This window comes from Salvelinus fontinalis, chromosome 12 (assembly GCF_029448725.1).
Source record: "Salvelinus fontinalis isolate EN_2023a chromosome 12, ASM2944872v1, whole genome shotgun sequence".
Classification (NCBI taxonomy): Eukaryota; Metazoa; Chordata; class Actinopteri; order Salmoniformes; family Salmonidae; genus Salvelinus; species Salvelinus fontinalis.
Window position 1 is genome coordinate 6,527,121 of NC_074676.1, and position 26,025 is coordinate 6,553,145.

Below are 26,025 nucleotides of genomic sequence, written 5' to 3' on the forward strand. Positions count from 1 at the left end.
ACCTGTGAACAAACCTGCCATTTTCCTCCTCTACTAACTCCTCCCACCTCTCTCTCTCTTCCAGCAGCTGCTGGAGCCTTCAGGGAGAGGTCAAGGTCAAAGGTCACAGGTGAGAGGACAGGGGAGAGAGATGTGACAAGGAAGGAAGGAAGGAAGGAAGAAAGGAAGGAAGGAAGGAAGAAAGGGAGAGAAGGAAACCAGGGAGTACAGAGAAGAGGAAGGAAAATAAGTCATAGGGAAAAACAGAGCGATCACAAACTGCTACTCACCATGGCCCCACATAGAGGTCATACAATAATAACCATGATCACCCTTTACCTCTTCTTCTTCTTCCTCTCCTTCTTCTTGAGTTTCTCCAGGTCTTTCTTTGCCATCTCGATGATGTCGGAGGCCTCCTTCTCGGGGGCCAGGAGGGCAGGGGAGAAGGTTCCGGGGTAAAAGGACTGGCGTGAGGAGGCACGGGACAGGTTCTTACGAAGGTTCTCATTCATAGACTCGCTCTCCAGGAGTTTGGCTCTATGGGGAATAACAGTGGAATTGAATAAGAATGTCCGTTTCTGACATTCCTAAAGCTCAATGTTGTCTATATGCTATGCTGGGTCATGTTCAGTAGGGAGAAAACATTTTGATTTACCTCTATGTCATTATGTACTGTATGCAGACAGAGAAGTATACCTGAGATCCTCAATCTCTTTGATGTAGCTCTGGATCATGTTCCCAATCTCTTCACTCCCCTCACCTGAGAATAAAGAGGAGACCCTTAGCAAACACACATCTAAACTTTTTACAATGGACAGGGTCATAAGGACACACTCCTCGCACTCATCTAACACACACACTCACCTGCCCTGGCGAGGACCTGGTTGGCCTGGTCACTGAGGTACTGTGTGAGTCTGGCCCTCTGTGCGTCAATGGTCTCCTGCATGGCTTTGACCCTGATCCTCAGGTTGCTGTTCTCTGTCTGCAGCATGCTGTTCTCATGGAACATGTCGTTGATGCTATCCATACCGTCCTCACCCACCATACGCTTACCCTGCCAGAGGAGAATGGGTTTAGACAGAATCATAAGTAATTAAGGGCAATTTATTTACGTCATACCTCCTTTTCATATGGTTTATTTTTTTCAATTATCTCTCTCTGCCTCTCTCTTACCGTCCTGTACTCCATGAGTTCCATCTGTAGCCTGGCGATCTCTGTCCTGAGAGCAGAGATCTGTTGGGAGGCCTTGTCCTGGTTCACCATCACCTTGTTCTTAATGTTCCTGGCTCTGTTGGCATACTTCAGTGCATTCAGGGTCTCCATAAAGTCCCGGTCAGACGGGCTAATGCACGCTATCATCATGGTTTGGCTAAGAGAGGGGAAGGATATGGGAGGAGAAAAATGTGGATTTACAAAAGAAACACAGAGAGAAGAAATCTGTAGTTCAGATGAATATGGTTGCCTGTAGCAATTGTGTTGCAGACATCTAATAATTACTGTATCAGTTAACAAAAGGCAGTTAGTTTGACATGCACACCAACCAACTGTGACACCAACCCTGGCACAAAGAGAGGGAGGAAAGGCTTGACCAATTGCACACAGACCTATTTCCACCCAGGGAGTCCTGTAGAAGCCGGGTGAGTTTGGAGTCTCTGTAAGGCACATGCGTGGATCGCTTGCTTCGGTCTCCCAAAGCACTGATTACATTTCCAAGAGCAAGCTGCAGTTTGGAAGAGAGGACCAAGAAATACCACACAGCAAAACAGATATTGAAGGTTATTTCCAGGAACATTCTGGTTGAAGGAGTCTATTTATGTCCATACTGGGCTGATATGAGTTTGAAGTAGCCACCCTTTGCACACTCTTGGCATTCTCTCAAACAGCTTCACCTGGAATGCTTTTCCAACAGTCTTGAAGGAGTTCCCACATATGCTGAGCACTTCTTGGCTGCTTTTCCTTCACTCTGCGGTCCAACTCATCCAAAACCATCTCAATTGGGTTGAGGTCGGGTGATTGTGGAGGACAGGTCATCTGATGCAGCACTCCATCACTCTCCTTCTTGGTCAAATAGCCCTTACACAGCCTGGAGGTGTGTTTTGGGTCATTGTCCTGTTGAAAAACAAATGATAGTCCCACAAAACCCAAAACAGAAGGGATGGTGTATCGCTGCAGAATGCTGTGGTAGCCATGCTGGTTGAGTGTGCCTTGAATTCTAAATAAATCATAGACAGTGTCACCAGCAAAGCACCCCCACACCATCACACCTCCTACTCCATGCTTCACGGTGGGAACCACACATGCAGAGATCATCCGTTCACCTACTCTGTGTCTCACAAAGATACAGCGGTTGGAACCAAACATCTCAAAATGTGGACTCATCAGACCAAAGGACAGATTTCCACTGGTCTAATGTCAATTGCTCATGTTTCTTGGCCCAAGGAAGTCTCCTCTTTTTATTGGTGTCCTTTGGTAGTGGTTTCTTTGCAATTCGACCATGAAGGCATGATTCACACAGTCTCCTCTGAACAGTTGATGTTGAGATGTGTCTGTTACTTGATCTCTGTGAAGCAATAATTTGGGATTCAATCTGAGGTGCAGTTAACTCAAATTAACTTATCCTTTGCAGCATGTAACTCTTGGTCTTCCTTTCCTGTGGTCGTCATGAGAGCCAGTTTCATCACAGTGCTTGATGGTTTTTGCAACTGCACTTGAAGAAACTTTTAAAGTTCTTGAAATTTTCCGCATTGACTGACCTTCATATCTTTTACTTTTGTCGGTTCTCTTTGCTTATTTGAGCTGTTCTTGCCATAATATGGACTTGGTCTTTTACCAAATAGTGCTATCTTCTGTATACCACCCCTACCTTGTCACAACACAACTGATCGGCTCAAACGCATTAAGGAAAGAAATTCCACAAATGAACTTTTAACAAGGCACACCTGTAATTGAAATGCATTCCAGGTGACTACCTCATGAAGCTGGTTGAGAGAATGCCAAGAGTGCACAAAGCTGTCATCAAAGGCAAAGGGTGGCTACTTGAAGAATCTCAAATATAAAATATATTTTGATTTGTTTAACACTTTTTTGGTTACTACATGATTCCATATGTGTTATTTCATAGTTTTGATGTAGAAAATAGTAAAAAATAAAGAAAAACCCTAGAATGAGTAGGTGTTTTCAAACTTTTGACTCGTACTGTAAATGTTCAGACCCTTTGCCGAGACTTGAAATTGAGCTCAGCTGCATTCTGTTTCCATTGATCATCCTTGAAATGTTTCTACAACTTGATTGCAGTCCACCTGTGGTAAATTCAATTGATTGGACATGATTTGGAAAGGCAAACACCTGTCTACATAAGGTCTCACAGTTGACAGTGCATGTCAGAGCAAAAACCAAGCCATGATATCAAATTAATTGTCCGTAGAGCTCCGAGACAGGATTGTGTCGAGGCACAGATCTGGGGAAGGTTACCAAAACATTTCTGCAGCATTGAAGGTCCCCAAGAACACAGTGGCCTCCATCATTCTTAAATGGAAGAAGTTTAGAACCATCAAGACTCTTCCTAGAGCTGGCTGCCCGGCCAAACTGAGCAGTCGGGGGAGAATGACCTTGGTCAGGGAGGTGAACAAGAGCCCAATGGTCACTCTGACAGAGCTCCAGAGTTCCTCTGTGGAGATGGGAGAACCTTTCAGAAAGACAACCATCTCTGCAGCACTCCACCACCAGGCTTTTATGGTAGAGTGGCCAGACGGAAGCCACTCCTCAGTAAAAAGTACATGACACGCTTGGAGTTTGCCAAAAGGCACCTTGAGACTCTCAGACCATAAGAAACAAGATCCTCTGGTCTGATGAAACCAAGATTGAACTCATTGGCCTGAATGCCAAGCGTCACGTCTGGAGGAAACCTAACACCATCCCTACGGTGAAGCATGGTGGTGGCAGCATCATGCTGTGGGTATGTTTTTCAGCTGCAGGGCCTGGGAGAGTAGTCAGGATCAAGGGAAATATGAATGGAGCCAAGTACAGAGATTCCTGATGAAAACCTGATCCAGAGCGCTCAGGACCTCAGACTGGGGTGAAGGTTCACCTTCCAACAGGACAATGACCCTAAGCACACATCCAAGACAACGCAGGAGTGGCTTCAGGACAAGTCTCTGAATGTCCTTGAGTGGACCAGCAAGAGCCTGGACTTGAACCTGATCGAACATCTCTGGAGAGACCTGAAATAAGTTGTGCCGCAATGCTCCCCATCCAACCTGACAGAGCTTGAGAGGATCTGCAGAGAAGAACGGGAGAACCTCCCCAAATACAGCTGTGCCAAGCTTGTAGCGTCATACCCTCGAAGACTTAAGGCTGTAATCGCTGCCAAAGATGCTTCAACAAAGCACTGAGTAAAGGGTCTGGATAATTATGTAAATGTCATATTTCAGTTTTTTGTTTTTTTATATAAATTTGCAAAAAATGTATTATACGTAGATTGATTCTTTTTTTTTCTCCCAAATACATTTTATAATAAGGCTGTAACGAAACAAAATGTGGGAAAAGTCAAGGGATCTGAATACTTTCTGAATGCACTGTATCTCTAGTTTAAACCGATAGATTTTGATGTGGATTGTTAAATTATGCTAATTCGGGGGCAGACATCAACTTTAGGGGGTTAAAGGACAAAAATGATATATTCCTATATTGCACACATTTTTACCAGAGCGGTTTTGAACAGATTCTTATTGCGAGGGCTCTCCAACCTTGTTCCTGGAGAGGTACCTTCCTATAGGTTTTCGCCAAACCCTAATCTAGCGTACCTGATTCTAATAATTAGCTGGTTGATAAGCTGAATCAGGTTAGTTACAAGTGGGGTTGGAGTGAAAATCTACAGGAGCATAGTTCTCCAGGAACAGGGTTGGATAGACCTGCTAGTGTATTAGGGAATAGGGTGGGTCAAAATGTGTGTACTACTATAGAGAATACGGTCCATTTCGGACACAACCAGTGTCTCACCAGTCCACAGTTGATGGAGATTCCCTCCTTAGCTCGGTCTCCGGTCGCCCCTGTTCTCTTCAGTCTCTCTGACCCGGCTAGGTCCACAAAGTGAAACTTGGCTGTCAGTGTCTCATACTCTTCCAACTCTGAGTTGCCGTTAGCAACGTTGTTGTCCGTCTCGTTGTTGTCCTGCTGTGAGTTAGAAAAACCCCAGATCGATGCCTTTGTGTCAGTACCGTTATTCAAAAGCACTGTCCCTGTCATTAATGTAACATAACATAGAATGTCAGTAGCCTACCATAAACAGTAGCCTACCATAATGTCAGTACCTTAATAACAGTAATTTCTATATACAGTATGTAATTTACGCAGGCTAGCATAATATGACATGATAGCATAGGAGTGGCTAAATCATTTCTGTAACATCAAGGTTAGGAGTAACGTCAGTCACTGTCATAACATGCTCTAACAGTGTCATAACAAGTGACAGGAGTCGCATCACAGTAACAAAAGGGTAGATACGGCTTAAGATAGGAGTTGGCAAGAGAGCACAAAAGGACTGGCACGAAGGCCAAGGAATAAGCTGCTCTTGTACGTACATTGTCGGACGCACAGACTCTGACTTGGCACAGGTGAATGGTGAAGATGGCGTGAGAGCGGGAGCTCTGGACATTCATCTGGGTGCTGGCCGTGGTACGACACATAGCACCAAGCTTCAGACACTGCATCATCTGGGTGAGGAGAAAGAGATTGGCCATCACTGTGTTATCACTGTGTAAATGATCATTTTACAGTTCGTGTTCATGTTTTTACTTTCCTATATTACATAGATTTCTCCTGGACCCCCGGACCACATATCCCAACACATACAACATAGTGTATAGCACACGCGCTCGAGCGCACACACGCATGTATGTACATTATTGATGCGAGGGTTGACTCATAACCCGCAGTCCCTGCGGACGGGTTTAGGTTCATTAAACATTGTGTGGCTGAAGGGCGGGTTGAATAAAGAGAAACAGTACCTTAAAAAATCCATAAATGTATTATTATTGTGCAATTTCTATGGTCTACATTTGGGTTTTTACTTCACTATTTTCTGCTATCTGGTACTGTATTAGTGCATAAACCTAAGCTTTAGGGCTTAAGTGTTCGCACGCCAAATTGCCTACACAGGCAATCCCCAAAGAATGCTTTTGGGAATGGGAAGAAAAAGTTAACATCAATCTCCGGAGGCAAAAAGGACATTGTCGAAGTTTAATTCAATGAGACAAAAGCTACAAATGAAGAGCTGAAAATAAAGAGAAGGGATGGCCAGAAAAGTAATGTTTGGAATAATTTGCAAATAAATTCATTAAAAATCCTACAATGTGATTTTCTGGATTTTTTTTTCTCATTTAGTCTGTCATAGTTGAAGTGTACCTATGATGAACATTACAGGCCTCTCTCATCTTTTTTAAGTGGGAGAATTTGCACAATTGGTGGCTGACTAAATACTTTTTTGCCCCACTGTAGAGTGCATTCGGAAAGTACTCAGACCCCTTGACTTTTGCTACATTTTGTTACGTTACACCATTATTCTAAAATTGATTAAATTGCTTTTTTCCCCTCGTCAATCTACACACAATAACCCATAATGACAAATATATATTTTATATTTTGCACATATATTAAAAATAAAAACGGAAATATCCCATTTACATAAGTATTCAGACCCTTTACTTAGTACTTAATTGACGCACCTTTGGCACTGATTAAAGCCTCGAGTCTTCTAGGGTATGACGCTACAAACTTGGCACACTTGTATTTTGGGAGGTTCTCCCATTCTTCTCTGCAGATCTTCTCAAGCTCTGTCAGGTTGGATGGGGAGTGTCGCTGCACAGCTATTTTCAGGTCTCTCCACAGATGTTACATCGGGTTCAAGTCCAGGCTCTCGCTGGGCCACTCATGGACATTCAGAGACTTGTCCCGAAGCCACTCCTGCGTTGTCTTGGCTGTGTGCTTAGGGTTGGTGTCCTGTTGGAAGGGGAAACTTTGCCCCCAGTCTGAGATCCTGAGCACTCTCGAGCAGGTTTTCATCAAGGATCTCTGTATACTTTGCTCCGTTCATCTTTCTCCTTGATCCTGACTAGTCTCCAAATCCCTGCCGCTGAAAAACATACCCAAGAGCAAGATACTGCCACCACCATGCTTCACCCTAGTGATGGCGTTAGGTTTCCTCCAGACATGATGCTTGGCATTCAGGCCAAAGAGATCAATCTTGATTTCATCAGACCAGAGAATCTTGTTTCTCATGGTCTGAGAGTCCTTTAGGTGCCTTTTGTCAAACTCCAAGCGGGCCATCATGTGCCTTTGACTGAGGAGTGGCTTCTGTCTGGACACTCTACCATAAAGGCCTGATTGGTGGAGTGCTGCAGAGATGGTTGTCATTCTGGAAGGTTCTCCCATCTCCACAGAGGAACTCTGGAGCTCTGTCAGAGTGACCATCGAGTTCTTGGTCACCTCCCTGACCAAGGCCTTTCTCCCCCAATTGCTCAGTTTGGCCGGGCGGCCAGCTCTAGGAAGAATCTTGGTTGTCCCAACCTTCTTCCATTTAAGAATGATGGAGGCCACCGTGTTCTTCGGGACCTTCAATGCTGCAGAAAGTTTCGGTACCCTTCCCCAGATATGTGCCACGACAAAATCCTGTCTCAGAGCTCTACGAACAATTGCTTCAACCTCATGGCTAGGTTTTTGCTCTGACGTGTACTGTCAACTGTGGGACCTTATGTAGACAGGCGTGTGCCTTTCCAAATCATGTCCAATCAATTGAATATACCACAGGTGGACTCCAATCAGGTTGTAGAAACATCTCAAGGATGATCAATGGAAACAAGATGCACCGGAGTTCAATTTCGAGTCTCATAGCAAAGGGTCTGAATACTTATGTAAATAAGGTATATCTTTTTTTATTTTTAGAAATTTGCAAACATTACTAAAAACCTGTTTTCGCTTTGACATTATGGGGTAATGTGTGTAGATTGAGGAAAAAAATCTTGGTCATCTATTTTATATTAAGGCTGTAACGTTACAAAATGTGGGAAAAGGGAAGGGGTCTGAATCGTTTCCGAATGCATTGTATGAAGGGCCTATATGTATCCACTTTCACAGTAAATGCTTTTGTTTATACGTTTTGTACGAATGAATTGAACATCGCCAAATCATCATGGAAAAAATATTGCGCCTATTTAATGCAACCCTTGCTCTTAATAGATCGCAATGCAGCACACAGTACAACTGAGCTATTTCACTTCCTCATTCACAGCCTTAAAACACATATCAAGTGCAAGTTCGCTGTTTAGCTCACATCTGAAGGCTGGGGGGCATTTAGGACACATTCCACTGTGGATCGCTAAAATATCCTAATGATTATGATGACACTTCCTCAATTCAAATATTATGGCGACACTATACCAAAGATGGCTTGGTATGGTTTAGAAACCTGTGAACCAAGCTCGAGTTATCAGTGTAACCTGTTATTGCCTGGACTTATATATCTTCACACCTAGAAAAAAACCTCCAGGTTTCTGTCATAACTGTCAATCAACGTTTTATATATACATAAATTACAGGGGGGAGTTTGGAAAAAACGTATCCCATCCAAATTGTCCTCTGTAATAACGGACATTCTGGGGTAATAAATACATTACCAACTAGTCCTGAGCGAATAGGGCTATAGCCTTTATAATAACTCCTGCAGAATGAAGCATTTCTTGCAGTAAAAAAATACAAGTGTAGGCAATATTTGGACTTGGGAACAGGAGTGGAGAAATATGATTTCTTTCTGCATCTTGAGAGAATGCAATGCTCAGTTAGTATGATCTGTAGAGGTGCTGTATTCATCATAAAAGCTGGTAGTATTTCAACCACATAAAAAAATGCATCGATGCCGAACTGAAATCTTATCAGAAACGCACGTTGGGTCGTTTACACACAGCTTTCTTTTTCCTTACAACCGGTCAAAGTGATGTCATTTGGACATTTTGCAGAGAACTTTATTGTATTTTCTCCCCAGTCGCTAAACATCTTTGCTCCGAGAGAGATGACAGAGAGAACTTTTCTGATTGAAGCAGTCATTCTATCTATCTGTTACATTATTCTGTTGAGGAAGGATTCATTTAGTCTTCGAGGGCAACATATAATGACAAAAGAGAAGCTACATGTATTTAATTACAGACAAGTTGACTAACAAACAGCCTCCTTAAATATCGGAAATTATACGTAGAAACATATCTAAATCAGGCAAAACAAAATCCAGCAACCCAGTGTCAAAAAATCTTCTGTCGTCTTTAACTGTAGCCTATAGCGCATTTTCTATATTTGCGGGTAAGTGCCTCCGATTTTCACTTTATCACATGTAGTCAGGCGGTTGCGGCTGGGTTATTAGCAGTTGCATGCGGGTGTGGGTAAACAAACAGCTGACCTGCGCATCTCTAACGTACACACCTCTGCCTCGGAGGCGACGGTCCGTGTGGTCACCCCCACTGTGTAGATTCCTCCATTGGCGTCCTCGTGGATCTTAACGTGGGATTTCTGCGTCCGAGCCTCCAGGTCCCTCGTAGAGTCAAACAGATCCAGCACCTCCTCATTGTAAAGCTAAACCAGGACACACCCAGAACCACACAATATTACAGTCTTATTTGTTACCGTGGTAAATTGAGCACTGTGAAATTCCATGAAAATATCAAAAGGTTCTGATAGTTTGTATCCTATTCCAGTTCTGATATCACAATGATGCAAGACCATATCTGATTATGTCAGACTGAAAGAGAGAGAGAGCAACATGAGTAGGACTGTCTGACTCAGTCTGAACAACGTTAAACAGCGGAGGACTCTCAAGAGTCTAAACTGTGAGGCAGACTCCATATCAAGACACAGTATCTAACACGCACCTACAACAGAGATGTTTTCATAGAATGTAACAGGCTTTGCCACCCCTCCCCTTCTCTCTGGTGTGACCTCTATGAATGGCTTTTCTACAAAAGTAACTTGGCTTTGTGTTGGTGCCCAAGGTCCAGAGCAGTATATCTAAATGCAAGGCTCTGCCATGGTCCTAGTTTGATGAAAGGGGGGTGAATAACAGGTAAATAACTTACAGTGCTTTCGGAAAGTATTCAGACTCCTTCACTTTTTCCCACATATTGTTACGTTTCAGCCCTATTCTAAAATGGATGAAATAAACATTTTCCTCATCAATCTACAGAAATTGATTGGACATGATTTGGAAAGGCACACACCTGTCTATATAAGTTCCCACAGTTGACAGTGCACGTCAGAGCAAAAACCAAGCCATGAGGTCGAAGCAATTGTCCGTAGAACTCCGAGACAGAATTGTGTCGAGGCACAGATCTGGGGAAGAGCACCAAAACATGTCTGCATGTGGCCTCCATCATTCTTAAATGGAAGAGGTTTGGAACCACCAAGACTCTTTCTAGAGCTGGCCGCACGGCCAAACTAAGCAGTCGGGGGAGAAGGGCCTTGGTTAGTGAGGTGACGAAGAACCCGAAGGACTCTCAGACCATGAGAAACAAGATTCTCTGTTCTGATGAAACCAAGATTGATCTCTTTGGCCTGAATGCCAAGCGTTATGTCTGGAGGAAACCTGGCACCATCCCTACTGTGAAGCATGATGGTGGCAGCATCATGCTGTGGGTATGTTTTTCAGCGGCAGGGACTGGGAGACTAGTCAGGATCAAGGGAAAGATGAACGGAGCAAAGTACAGACAGATCCTTGATGAAAACCTGCTCCAGAGTGCTCAGGACCTCAGACTGGGGAGAAGATTCACCTTCCAACAGGACAATGACCCTAAGCACACAGCCAAGACAACGCTGGAGTGGCTTCGGGACAAGTCTCAATGCCCTTGAGTGGCCCAGCGAGAGCCCGGATTTGAACCCGATCTAACATCTCTGGAGAGACCTGAAAATAGCTGTGCAGCGACGCTCCCAATCCAACCTGACAGAGCTTGAGAAGATCTGCAGAGAAAAATGGGAGGACTCGAGGCTGTAATCGGTGCCAAAGGTGCGTCAACAAAGTACTAAATAAAGGGTCTGCATACTTTTGTAAATGTGATATTTCCGTTTTTTTATATATGTGCAACAGTGTCAAAAATGTTTTTAGCTTTGTCATTATGGGGTATTGTGTGTAGATTGATGAGGGGAAAAAAACAAGTTAATCCATTTCAGGAGAAGGCTGTAACGTAATAAAATCTGGAAAAAGTCAAGGGGTCTGAATACTTTCAAAATGCACTGTATTTATTAAGGTTGTTTTGTCGGAAGTCCTGTTGCATGTCGAGATACATGCTGTTGACATGTTATTGGTAGACTACTCAAATTTAGTGTTACCCATTTTTTTAATCATTCACATCTCTGGTTCTAAGAAGATGCCAAGTCCGGGCTCTGGCTGGGGGTAAACCTAAGACGCAAACAAAACCTCTGCCATCTGTTTTCCCATGGATTCATGTAGAGTATACGTTTTAAAGACGCTAATTCCTAATACTGTAATGTCAAAATATGTAGACATTTTAAATCGCTGGCAAGATTAAAGTCTTAAAGAGTCAAAGTCTTAAAGGACAATTTTGCTTTTGTTTACAACCAAATCTCTATTTTTGTTATAGAAGGGTTCAGACACTTTTGTGATTTCACTTGGTTTTGAAAAAACATGAACAAATGCTACAAAAACACCCAAATACATATTTTTTTTAAATCGAAAAGCTCTCTGTAAAGCGATGCAGGTCTTTAGATGTTGTACACAAAATTGTGTCAACCCAATCCACAACGTTATATTCCATTTTGTTGCGACTCGAGCGATACCTCTACGTCTAACAGCAGACTACATGGACAATGGAACAGCTGGATAGGGGAAACAGCCTGAGTCGCACAAAATGGAATATAATGTGTATACATTTCAGAATGTCACAATTTCTAATCACCTGCATCACTATACTGAGAGCTTTTCCATTTCTAAAAGGACGTATTTGGGTGCCCCCGTACTGCACAACGAGGATAAGGAAGTGAATCGCTGGCTAGGGTAAGTTTATCAAAAACGAGTGACATCGCAAAAAAATTGTCTGTGCCCTTCTATAACATTCCATTTACATACAAAATAGAGATTTGGTTTTAACTTCTAACTTCTCCTTTAAGGCCCTTTGTTTGTGCTGAAATGCCATCTGTTTTGGTATGTTTTAATAGAATGGACATTTCCATTCACTGTTCTGAGGCGGCTGGACTGGCGGCCATATTGGATGTTTTTGTTTTTCATTGCTTACATTATTGGGTAGCCATGTCCTTTCTACTAACTATTTTTCTATGACCGATACAGTATATTACCCTGTTCATAAATGAGTAGACTCATTCTGTCCACGTGGCCTCTGTCTGTCAGTATGACAAGCAAACACAACCTTTCAGTCATTTAGTATTAACCCTTGCCGCCCTGAACCGTGACCCTAACAGCCCTGCTCCCGCCCTCTGTCCAGTCAACAGTCTGAGTCATTTTTATGTAACGTTAGGAGACTAGAGATGGGAGCTAGTTACATTGTCAAGTGTCAACACATAGGCTACATAAGCCTGGCATGGTCCTACAGTATAATGGCTAGTCATGTATTATTACACATAATCCTGTGTTGGAGAGTGGGGGGTATGTCCCTGTCCCTTTCCAAATCTCTTAAGGCCAGGCACCACAGGCAAATTTTTTGATTTTGCTTCTATCTGTCAATTTTCAGATTTTGGGATATTTTGCAACCATACTTAAAAAAAAATGTAAAAATAAATCGTCAATAATGTATATAAATACTTTATTTGTATCATTTTATCCCAACTCCATCAACCACACCTACCATAAATGTCGTTCTTGTTAGCATGTTTCATGTAGAACTTCAACCACTATTTTTAAAACACTCCATGTTGAATTATCATTCAAACGCTTGTTTTCTGGAGCATATCATTAGCTAGTCCATATATGGCTATATCCTTTGTAAACATAGTGCTTCGTGTTGATTTGTAATTTCCTGACATCCGATTGGTTACTGGCATTTAAAGGCCCTTTCCGCCAACCTGATTGGTTAAAATGCCTCATGTGCCGCGCAGAACTTCTTTGTTTGAAAATATCTCCCGTGAAGAATCCATGTAGAGAGACAAAATTAGAAAATCTACCTACAGTATGTGAATAAAAATAGGTGATCTCAGTTAGCCAAAGTGAAAAATTCAGTGAATGAAATATAAAATTAGCCTTACACGGAACCCAAACCGGCTGCGCGAGTGCGCCATTGTGCATAAATGTATTTTGTCCGCCCACACTAAACGCGATTACGACACGCATGTTAAAATATCAAAACAAACTCTGAACCAATTATATTCATTTGGGGACAGGTCGAAAAGCATTAAACATTTATGGCAATTTAGCTAGTTAGCTTGCACTTGCTAGCTAATTTGTCCTATTTAGCTAGCTTGCTGTTGCTAGCTAATTTGTCCTGGGATATAAACATTGAGTTGTTATTTTACCTGAAATGCACAAGGTCCTCTACTGCCAATTAATCCACACATAAAACGGTCAACCGAATCGTTTCTAGTCATCTCTCTTCCTTCCAGGCTTTTTCTTCTCTTGACTTTATATTGCGATTGGCAACTTTCATAAATTAGGTGCATTACTGCCACTGATCTCGTTCGTCTTTCAGTCACCCACGTGGGTATAACCAATGAGGAGATGGCACGTGGGTAACTGCTTCTATAAACCAATGAGGAGATGGGAGAGGCAGGACTTGCAGCGCGATCTGCATCAAAAATAGAACTGATTTCTATTTTAGCCCTTGGCAACGCAGACGCTCGTTGGCGCGAGCGGTGTGGTCAGCCTGTCAGATTAGCCTTACCGTCCGATCGAGGCAGTACAGGTAGAAGAGGAAAAGGAGGTAGCCGGCAGCAGCGCATTGAGACGCAAATTAATTGAGATGAAGATGACAACTAGCAGCGATCAACCAGACAGCAGCCAGCCAACAGTGACTTTTATTCCACATGTCACAACTGAACCAATTTGTACATGATTTGATTTGCCCTAAGTATCTAAACACTAGACTGAAAATCACCATAGACCCCACCAACCAGGGATTCTGTAATTCTGTCATGATAGAATGTGCAAACGGTGATCGTGATGAATTTAGGAGCGTTTACAATTCCTCCAGGCTGCAGGAGTGCTCCAGGGGAGATGTGGCATTTGATATAAATGTGAGGATGGCTCTTCTAGCCAACGAACTTGGACTTGGTTATACAGCTCTTAAAGAGTCCTAAGGATTCCTTCCTTGCATCTCAGCTCATATCAGAGACATGACAGGAGAGTGACAGGTAAATAAAAAGGGAGAGTAGCCCATTATTGTCAGGTGACTTGCTGTGTATAAATAATATTTATTTCCTTGCTCCAGCAAATGTATTCAAAGTGAATAAAACAGAGTGATGGGAAAACATAACTATGCAATGAGACTGTCACAGAGGCCTACAATGTCTGGGCTGTGAGAAATTATCTTTACATAAAGTAAATACATGCTGATATGCTAATATTTACATAGGGTAACATGCTGATATTTAGTACTGCAGTTATGTCTGTAATGTTGACAGACATAATAAGTACTTTCCCCCCCCACTTTAGTTGCAGAGATTCAGAGAGGGCTACAGTATGGAGTGCTGCAAAGATAATTAGAAGAGCATACACAGATATAGACCCAGACATTGCAGAGTTGCTGAAGGAGGATGAGGATACCATCATAGACATTCATGTATCCTTTGATGGCACTTTGCACAAGAGAGGATTCATGTCCAACTACGGGATAGGCGTGTGCATTGGTTCTGGTACCAGCGATCCCTAGAAAAGGATGAAAATCCACCCCGTCACAAAGGCCATACAATTTTTCAAACGAGAGGTTGCACAGAAAATGGTACCTGTATATCATAGGATGTCAAATGATAACTTCCTCAAAAGAATGTAGCATGGAGGAACCCAGAATGCAAATGAACGTCTGAACTCTGTAATATGGTCTCAATGCCCCAAAACTGTCTTTGTGGGCAAAAGCCGTGTAACAGTATAACTTTACGTCCCCTCGCCCCGACCCGGGCGCGAACCAGGGACCCTCTGCACACATCAACAACGGTCGCCCACGAAGCATCGTTACCCATCGCTCCACAAAGGCCGCGGCCCTTGCAGAGCAAGGGGCAACCCTACTTAATGTCTCAGAGCAAGTGACGTAACTGATTGAAATGCTACTAGCGCGCACCCGCTAACTAGCTAGCCATTTCACATCCGTTACACTCACCCCCCTTTCAACCTCCTCCTTTTCCGCAGCAACCAGTTATCCGGGTCAACAGCATCAATGTAACAGTATAACTTTAGTATGTCCCCTCGCCCCGACCCGGGCGCGAACCAGGGACCCTCTGCACACAACAACGGTCGCCCACGAAGCATCGTTACCCATCGCTCCACAAAGGCCGCGGCCCTTGCAGAGCAAGGGGCAACACTACTTAAGTCTCAGAGCAAGTGACGTAACTGATTGAAATGCTACTTGCGCGTACCCGCTAACTAGCTAGCCATTTCACATCCGTTACAGCCGCATTAACGGAGCAGCCAGTATGGCAGTAGCCACGTTCAATGAGGGAGCAACTGCTATGATGCGATGATCACATTGTGGCTTGACAGCACTCTGGTGACAATGGAAGCAATCAGAGAGGATGTGAGAGCTGATGCTGCTTCAATGGAGTGTGCCAAGCGTAGGCGCAGGTGCTATGACACGATCAACAAAGTCAAGCGGTACCAGCAACAACTCAGAGGGCCTTCCATATGGGGCAGGCATAGCTGATTAAGGTTCTACGCATTTCAACAATGAGCATAGTGATATGAGAATTTGCCCAACAGACCAGTATTCAAATGATATGCTCTATTGCTTGAAACAAATGGATTAAATGTGCTAATGTATTTGTAAAAGGTATATTTGATGTTTAAATATCAGATTAGAATTGAATAATGAATAAGAGTTTAATTCATGTTACAAATGGTCATATTTATGGAAAGTACATTTTAATAATATTAGCCTATCTTTATTGGCAATTTTCTCAAAATGACATGTTCCCCTTGCGCCAATTCATTTTTCTCAGTCTTCAAAGGATGTATATTCACATTATTTTACACACAGGTTCTTAGGTCTTATAGTTAGATTTTTACAGAGGCTTCTTTTTTTTTATATCTTGTGTCGTTTGGATTTTAAATGTCATTTTACGTGTAAATATCTGCAAAATATGCATCAGTCATACATGTGAAGTGTTTTTTAAATAATTCCATGAAATGACAATATTTTGATAAACTGATCAGTAAAAGTGTGACCATTGAGTGTCTAATCACAATGGGGGGAAAAAAAGCAATGTGGTGAAAAACGTATTCTCTTAATATGCAAATTAGCGCATATTTAAGGAGGGTTTGCCTCATTTGCACATTTACATTTTTAAATAAATAAAACTTGTAATACAATAATATATTGTATTTATGTATACTTTCAACTGGTAAAGTTTCAGTCTGATGAGAGTTAAGGAAAAACAACTATTAGCCTGTGGTGCCTGGAATGAAATAATATGTCACCCTATAACATATTTCCATGTGTATATTTCCACATACAGTTGAAGTCGGAAGTTTACATACACTTAGGTTGGAGTCATTAAAACAAATTTTTCAACAACACCACAAATTTCTTGTTAACGAACTATAGTTTTGGCAAGTCGGTTAGGACATCTACTTTGTGCATGACACAAGTCATTTTTCCAACAATTGTTTACAGACAGATTTTTTCACTTATATCACAATTCCAGTGGGTCAGATGTTTACATACTCTAAGTTGATTGTGGCTTTAAACAGCTTGGAAAATTCCAGAAAATGATGTGATGGCTTTAGAAGAAAAAAGCCAGGATATGGTTTGCAACTGCACATGGGGACAAAGCTCGTACTTTTTGGAGAAATGTCCTCTGGTTTGATGAAACAAAAATTGAACTGTTTGGCCATCGTTATGTTTGGAGAAAAAGGGGGAGGCTTGCAAGCCGAAGAACACCATCCCAACCGTGAAGCACGGGGGTGGCAGCATCATGTTGTGGGGGTGCTTTGCTGAAGGAGGGACTGGTGCACTTCACAAAATAGATGGCATCATGAGGTAGGACAATTATGTGGATATATTGAAGACATCAGTCAGGAAGTTAAAGCTTGGTTGCAAATGAGTCTTCCAAATGGACAATGACCCCAAGCATCTTTCCAAAGTTGTGGCAAAATGCCTTAAGGACAACGAAGTCAAGGTATTGGAGTGGCCATCACAAAGCCCGGACCTCAATCCCATAGAAAATTTGTGGGAAGAACTGTAAAAGCGTGTGTGAGCAAGGAGGCCTACAAACCTGACCCAGTTACACCAGCTCTGCCAGGAGGAATGGGCCAAAATTCACCCAACTTATTGTGGGAAGGTTGGCGAAGGCTACCCGAAACGTTTGACCCAAGTTAAACAATTTAAAGGCAATGCTACCGAATACTAATTGAGTGTATGTAAACTTCTAACCCACTGGGAATGTGATGAAATAAATAAAAGCTGAAATAAATCATCCTCTATTCATCCTCTACTTTTATTCTGACATTTCACATTCTTAAAATAAAGTGCTGATCCAAACTGACTTAAAACAGGGATTTTTATTAGGATTAAATGTCAGGAATTGTGAAAAACTGAGTTTAAATGTATTTGGCTAAGGTGTAAGTAAACTTCTGACTTTAACTGTATATTCCCTGCCCACATCTCTGTGTCTCCTTTGTGACGCCGTAGTCCATACCTCCAGGAACTGTGCGTTGATCTTGAACTCGGGCACGGGACGTCCCTGCTCTTTAGCAGCCTGCTGGCGCTGCTCGATGCCCCTGAAGAGGTGGGTGACAGCCCGGGGAATAATGCCCAGCTCCTCCTCCCCGATGTTCACATCAAACCCTGTACCCATGGTGTATGTCTTACCTGACCCCGTCTATAGGAGGAGGAAGAGGAGGATGATAAGACAGCGGTAGAGAGGAAAGATGAAGAGAAGGGTGAGAGGGAGATAGGATAAAGCGAGGAGGATGAAGAGGGGGGAAAAGATAAGGATTAGGAAAGGATGGGGTGGGGATGCGTAAGGAGGAGAGAGAGATAACAAGTTTAATTTATTTCACATAATTAATTTATTGAAGTTTGATTTACATCTGTTATGTTTGTATCCAAGGGAAAGGAACCCTCTGATTCAGACTGTGGGGAAAGTGTTAAAGCTGGATTAGTCCATCCCAGTACAGACTAGACAGACACATATTCTACCAAATGTCCTCTACAGTCGGAGTAAATACACAGGGACAAACTGAGCTGAGCTGTGCTTGGTCAACCACTGTAGCTACTGTACATACAGTATGGATGACAGACAAATAGGTCACCATCACCGCAGGAATGGAAGGGGGAAGATGAGCTCATATAAAAAATGTATGGATATCTTAGATGTGTGTATGTCTACTTAACCGCATCACTTAAGACCCCACACCATGTAAATCCCCCTCCCATCAAACAGACTGAGTTCTAGACAGCCCCTACTATTGGAGAAAAAGGCTCAGTCGCCAAGGCAACCAGGGTGGAGGGGAGAGAAGCCCAAACGTCAATGTAATTTCCATTGCTACAGAGTCTGACTGGCAGGAAAAAGAAAGAGGCAGCTTGAGAAGAGTATGAATTGTTTAATTGGTAGGAATCGAGAGGGAGAGGGGGGTTGCTTTGGTGGTGTTACTATACATAGATTAGTGCTTTATGATGGTTTGCAATGTCAGAAGCACCGCCAGTACTCTCAGAAACATTTTGTAAAAACTATACAAGCACTCCAAGAGCTAATAAGTATTGGAGGGGGGTCAGTGAGTTTTCAGGACCTCACAAACACATGTGGAAGGCAGGATTATGATATCAGTTCAGTCTTTGACTCATAAGCTTTTGCATTACACAAATAACCCCAATAACTAATAACTAGGGGAATATGGGACAACTGCTATAGCCTACTGCTATAGCCCAGAGTTATTCCTGGCCACATGACCTGACCAAGAAAACCCCTGGCCTATGGAAATATCAACACGTTACACGAAAATATCCCCCCAAAGGACCAAACGGCCATGCAGTCAGAACAATCAACCAAGATCAGTTGAGACGTCTTTGAGGGCCATCATGTCGACTTGCCTGGCCGTAGGCGAAGATGGTGGCGTTGTATCCTTCGAAGCAGCCCTCGATCAGTTTCTCAGTGCAGTCAGCATAGATGCTGTCCTGACAGGAGTCCATGTCGAACACATAGTCGTATGTAAACGCCTTGTCTTTACCCAGCATCACCTGGGGCTCCCCCGGGGTCACAAACGTACAGATGTGACATCCCTCAATCTTCTCCCGGGCCAGTTGAGGACGAATCCTGGTAGGGGGGGGGGGAGAGAGAGAGAGAGAGAGGAGAGAGGAGAGAGGAGAGAGAGAGAGAGAGAGAGAGAGAGGGAGAGAGCGAGAGAGAGAAATGTCACCTTCAACAAAAGCTAAACATACTGTAATTGGCTTAACCTATGTAAACATAATGTTGTTTTTAGTCTGCACATTTTTGTGTCCGATTAATTAGGGCCGATTTCAAGTTTTCATAACAATCGGTAATCGGCATTTTTGGAAGCTGATTATGGCCAACTACATTGCACACCACGAGGAGACTGCGTGGCAGGCTGATTACCTGTTACGTGAGTGCAGCAAGGAGTCAAGGTAAGTTACTAGCTAGCATTAAACTTATCTTATAAAAAACTATCAATCTTAGCATAATCACTAGTTACCTACAAATTGGTTGATGATATTACTAGTTTAACTAGAAGAAAAAAGAAACGCACACCTATGTAGGCGAGGTGCTGGCTAGCGGAGTAGAAAACTAGAAAATAAAGGAGAGCCGCACACTCTAGGAGCTCAGATGCAAAAATATTTAATTACCAACGTTTCGACAGGCAAGCTGTCTTCATCAGGGTACAATCACAGACACTGCGGGATGACTCGTTTATATATAGTGTCAAGACACACAGGTGTCTGTAATCATGGCCAACAGTGGCCTAATATCATTGGTTAATTACTCATATTAAAACGGCATAGAATGAGCAACATACAATTAATACAAATGGATAGCATATGATCATAGACACACTAAAGACCACACAAGCCTACAAACAACCACAATGGCAAAGTCACAACAATCACAACAATCACAAGAATGGCTTCAGATCAAAGTCCACATTAAGACCGAAGGGAGCAAGGGTCTTTAAATTAAATATCCAAGCAGCCTCTCGTCTTAACAATAAATTATCAAGGTCACCCCCTCTCCTAGGGAGGGTGACATGTTCGATGCCAATATAACGCAAAGATGAAATCGAGTGGCCTGCCTCCATTACTAGTTTAACTAGCTTGTCCTGCGTTGCAAATAATCGATGCGGTGCCTGTTAATTTGTCATTGAATCACAGCCTACTTCGCCAAACGGGTGATTTAACAAGCGTATTCGCGAAAAAAAATCGATGTCGTTGCACCAATGTGTACCTAACCATAAACATCAATTCCTTTCTTAAAATCAATATACAAGTATATCTTTTTAAACCTGCATATTTAGTTAATATTGCCTGCTAACATGAATTTATTTTAACTAGGGAAATTGTGTCACTTTTCTTGTGTTCTGTGCAAGCAGACTCAGGATATATGCAGCAGTTTGGGCCGCCTGGCTCGTTGCAAACTGTGTGAAGACCATTTCTTCCTAACAAAGACCGTAATTAATTTGCCAGAATTGTACATAATTATGACATAACATTGAAGGTTGTGCAATGTAACAGCAATATTAAGAATTATGGATGCCACCCGTTCTATAAAATACGGAACGATTCCAATTTCACTGAAAGAATAAACGTTTTGTTTTCGAAATGATAGTTTCCGGATTTGATCATATTAATGACCTAAGGCTCGTATTTCTGTGTGTTATTATAATATAATTAAGTTTATGATTTGATAGAGCAGTCTGACTGAGCGATGGTAGGCAGCAGCAGGCTCGTAAGCATTCAGTCAAACAGCACTTTCCTGCATTTGCCAGCAGCTCTTCGCTGTGCTTCAAGCATTGCGCTGTTTATGACTTCAAGCCTATCAACTCCCGAGATTAGGCTGGCAATACTAAAGTACGTATTAGAACATCCAATAGTCAAAGGTATATGAAAGACAAATCGTATAGAGAGAAATAGTCCTATAATAACTACAACCTAAAACTTCTTACCTGGAAATATTGAAGACTCATGTTAAAAGGAACCACCAGCTTTCATATGTTCTCATGTTCTGAGCAAGGAACTTAAACGTTAGCTTTTTTACATGGCACATATTGCACTTTTACTTTCTTCTCCAACACTGTGTTTTTGCATTTATTAAACCAAATTGAACATGTTTCATAATTTTGTTGAGACTAAATAGATTTTTATTTATGTATTATATTAAGTTAAAATAAAAGTGTTCATTCAGTATTGTTGTAATTGACATTATTACCCATATATATATAAAAAGCGACCGATTAATCGGTATCGACTTTTTTTGGTCCTCCAATAATCGGTATCGGAAAAATCTAAATCGGTCGACCTCTACTAGCAACAGGAGGTATATAGTAGTCGGTAGTTCATAGGTCTCGTCCTTACGCTACCCTGAATCTCTGACCCGATACTCTGCCCCGTAAAACCAGCTAGCTGGCTTCATATGTATTCGTATGTGTATGGCCGTGTGTGTGAGATTGGGAGTGTGTGTGTGTGGGGAGTACGAATGTGAGCTAAAGACGCACTAAGCTCCAATGCTGAATGTCAGTAATGCCCTCCTGATAGCTGGTCAACTAAAAGCTGGCCCTGGATAATTTAGCCTGGTGTAGAAGTGAGAGAGAAAGTATATGCTGGGCACATACAGGTGGGGGAATTTCCCCATTTCCCCTCGAAGTAAATGCTTTTTAATCAGATCAATCATCACTTAAATAGCTGGTTTCGGAGCATTTCTGAGTCTGGCTGAGGAACTGAATACGCCCCAACCTGCTGTCTATCCCTGCACCCCCACCATCACCATCTCCACTCCCTGCCGTTTCTCCACCACCACTGCACTCTCTCCATAAATCATTAAGGGCTGTGCGTATCGAGGGAGAAGATAGAGGGAGGAGAGGGTGAAAGGCTTCTTTATGCACATTTCTGCAGAAGGGAAGAATAAGGCAGAAGAAACCTTCAAAACACAAATACAACACTCTGCAGCACCAATGCTGCAACAGGGCAGTCCAGTTTCACATTTTTGTTGTCCTATAGGGAAGAACAAAGTGCAATAGACTAGTGTGCAAGGAGGCCAGTGGGCCTGAGCTAGTGTGTTCATCACGTAGCATGTGATAGATCTGGTTAGCACCCTGAGCAGTCAGCTTTCTCTTCAAACACCCATTCTCAGATTACAATCACTGGGACAGACACCTTCAGAAACACCTCCACACAGAGTGAGAGCACAGACGGGGAATACTGTCTGAAGGGGCTCAGAGGAGCTCTACTGTGTGTCTCACACACAAACACGTCCTTGCATGCCCACACACATGTATGAGACAGTGCCAGTATGTGTAGTATCACCAGAGCCAAGCTTTGGTCCAAGCTTTGATCCTAGACAAAGACCTGCAGCCATGTTGTTTTACATTTACATTTAAGTCATTTAGCAGACGCTCTTATCCAGAGCGACTTACAAATTGGGTTTTAGTTTCATTCACTATGAAGGGATACTGGGGTTCCTGAAACTGAGCTCTGGTCAATCCTAACTATAGTGTTTACCAATAACAGTTCTAAATGTACACCTTCACAGTTTAAACATTTAGTTTAAAATACTTAATTTAAGTGTTTGTGGAGGACAGTGTCTGCTGTCTAACAGTCTGCAGTGTGGGCCTCCCGTACTGTTCTTTGTGTTGCGCTGGGTGACTTTAAAGGGAAGAGGTTACCATGGATACTGGTAATGAAAGTGGCAGTTAAAGGAATAATACTATCTAAGCAGGATATCATGATGCCAAAGAGCCAGTTAAAATGCAGACTGACAGTATCATCCATACTAGGAAAACATTTTAGAAATCACAGCACTTTTTATACATAGTTCCCCCCCATTTTAGTGGACCGAAAGTATTGGGACAAATACATTTATGTGTAATAAAGTAGTAAAAAGTTAAGTATTTGCTCCCATATTCATAGCACGCTTCACTGTCCCAGTAAAATGTCTCGAAACCTATCATTTTCTCCAGAATTAACACCCCGAGAGGACGTTGTTTACCTTGTTGCCATAGAAGTATGGGTTGCCAAGGGAAACCGCTCAGGGATTTCACCATGAGGCCAATGGTGACTTTAAAAGAGTTACAGAGTTTAATGGCTGTGATAGGAGAAAACTGAGGATGGATCAACAACATTGTAGTTACTCCACAATACTAAGTCGAAAGAGCACAGCAAAAGGAGCATGGCAATCAACGATGGTTGCATGTCACGAGCCGTGGAAGCCGAAGACAGCAGCCTGCCGCAAAGTAGCCTACACTCCCAATGAGAGGCCCGGAGCGGATACCAGCAACGAATAGTTTCGCCGCCCTGGAGCCTGATCTTCCTGCACCTTCGTCGCTGGGGGCACCTGTTTCTATTGTGCCTACTCCTACTCCTACTCCTACGATTTCGAAGACGATGTCGGCAACCTTCCGTCCCTGCTCTGGATCGAGCGGGGCTTCTCCATCTGTCGGAGGTCTGCACCATCCTGGGAAGCGTGGGAGTGTGCCGATTTCCTCAACCTTTTCGCCAGCCGTGATTTTGGGCAGCTCCATGCTAAGAAGTGTGACTGTTCCTGGTGCAAAAACAATGTCCTACCCGGGAGCTAGAGTTAATGACATTACTAAGCTGCTCTCGAATGGATTACGCCAGGACATGGACATCGATGCTATTGTAGTCCATGTTGGTTTTAATGATATTATGAAGGGCAGCTCTGAAGAGACACTAATAAAAGACCCTGTGCCCTCTCTGAATCGTGGCATTGAACGCTTTAGCGGGATTCTCTCTCTTCACAACTGGCTACGTGAAAATTGCAGCTCAATGGGTGTAACTTTTTGTTGACAATTTCGATACCTTTTGGAAACTAAACGCGTTTTATAAGGATGATGAAATCCAGCCAAATCATTTGGGTTCCTGGATCCTTTCACAGCATTATAAGGCTGCGTTGAGACAATGACTTATCAATGGCCCAAGCCCATCTCAGTTAATCCATATAATTGTGTTGCTGATGTCACACCCTGATCTGTTTCACCTGTCTTTGTGATTATCTCCACCCCTCTCCAGGTGTCGCCCATCTTCCCCATTATCCCCTGTGTATTTATACCTGTGTTCTCTGTTGCCAGTTCGTTTTGTTTCGTCAAGCCTATCAGCGTTTTTCCCCTCTGTCCTGTCTCGCGATTGTACCTGTTTTCTAGTTGTTTTCCCGGTTTTGACCTTTTCTGCTTGCCCTGAGCCTGCCTGCCGTCCTGTACCTTTGCCCCACCTATCCAGATTACTGACCCCTGCCTGCCCTGCACCTGTCTTTTGCTTGCCCCTGTCGGATGAATAAACTGTTGTTAATTCGACGTTGTCTGCATCTGGGTCTTACCTTAAAACGTGATAGCGGAGTCATCATAACGCTTTAGCAAATGTACATTATATCCCAGGGGCATTGGTAGACACAATGTAAGGAACCTAATTTATGTCCCTCTAACTGCCCTGAATGCCTCTGCTGATCTTACAGCTATTGTATGCAGCAATCATGTGTCTATGAACCAGATTTATGCTGTTAGCACTGAGGCAGTGTGCCCTAGGATCAAATCCCCGAGCTGACAAGGTCAAAATCTGTCATTCTGTCCATGAGCAAGCCAGTTAACCCACTGTTCCCCGGTCGCTGAAGATGTCGATTATGGCAGCCCTCCTCACCTCTCTGAATCAGAGGGGTTGGGATACATGCGGAAGACACATTTCAGTTGAATGCATTCAGTAGTACAACTGACTAGGTATCCCCCTTTTCCCCTTTCCATAATAGGACGTCCACTGTGTGCAGCTCACCCTGCACTAACATAAATAACAAAAGAATATCTACTTCTGATAAGCTTCCTAGTAGCGCAATGAAAACAAGCAAGCATTGCAGAAAAGTGGTTCAAAATAGCCTGTTAACTGCTAGTAACAGATAACATTCGTATTGTGACTATCTCTGAAACTCACTGAGGCAATAACTTTGATGATACAATACAAGGTTGTAACATTTACAGAAAATACAGAAATGCCAGTGGTGGAGGTGTTTATATTCAGAACAACATTCCTGTAAAGATTAGAGAGGATCTCATGTTAAATACTGTTGAAGTATTATGGCTACAGGTTCATCTGCCTCACCTAAAGCCCATTCTTGCGGGAAGCTGCTATAGACCACCAAGTGCTAACAGTCAGTATCTGGAGAACATGTGTGAAATGCTTGATAATGTATGTGATGTCAACAGAGGTATATTTTCTGTGTGATTTAAATTTGAACTGGCTTTCATCAAGCTGCCCACTCAAGAAAAATCTTCAAACTGTAACCAGTGCCTGCAACCTGGTTCAGATTATCAGTCAACCTACCAGGTTAGTTACAAACACAGCAATGAAATCATCAACGCGTATTGATCACATATTTACTAATGCTGCAGAAACGTGCTTGAAAGCAGTATCCAGATTCATCGGATGTATTGATCACAATATCGTAGCCCTATCTAGCAAAACCAAAGGTCCAAAGGCTGGGCCTAATATAGTGTACAAGATGTTAAACAATACGTTTTGTAGTGATTCCTATGTTGTTGATGTAAAGAATATTTGCTGGTCCGTGGTGTGTAATGAGGAGCAAACAGACGCTGCACTTGACACATTTATGAAATTGCTTATCCCAGTTACTAATAAGCATGCACCCATTAAGAACATGACTGTAAAAACT

The 26,025-nt window shown here is 42.7% G+C and overlaps 1 protein-coding gene across 7 annotated transcripts in view; it reads right to left on the bottom strand.

Annotated features, from left to right (window-relative positions):
• Positions 1–26,025, bottom strand: part of LOC129866706 (kinesin-like protein KIF21A) — a 69,819-nt gene that overhangs the window by 37,664 nt on the left and 6,130 nt on the right. For 4 of the 7 annotated variants that reach the window (XM_055939531.1, XM_055939533.1, XM_055939534.1 and 1 more), the window contains exons 2-11: positions 19,218–19,440; positions 17,824–18,006; positions 9,445–9,594; positions 5,559–5,690; positions 4,978–5,151; positions 1,584–1,699; positions 1,153–1,348; positions 844–1,033; positions 676–739; positions 319–516 (exon numbers count right to left, since the gene is read on the bottom strand). In XM_055939531.1, the coding sequence (XP_055795506.1) occupies positions 319–516; positions 676–739; positions 844–1,033; positions 1,153–1,348; positions 1,584–1,699; positions 4,978–5,151; positions 5,559–5,690; positions 9,445–9,594; positions 17,824–18,006; positions 19,218–19,440 (1,626 nt within the window). The remainder of the gene's footprint in view (positions 1–318; positions 517–675; positions 740–843; positions 1,034–1,152; positions 1,349–1,583; positions 1,700–4,977; positions 5,152–5,558; positions 5,691–9,444; positions 9,595–17,823; positions 18,007–19,217; positions 19,441–26,025) is intronic. The other 3 variants (XM_055939536.1, XM_055939532.1, XM_055939537.1) reach the window with 1 other exon arrangement.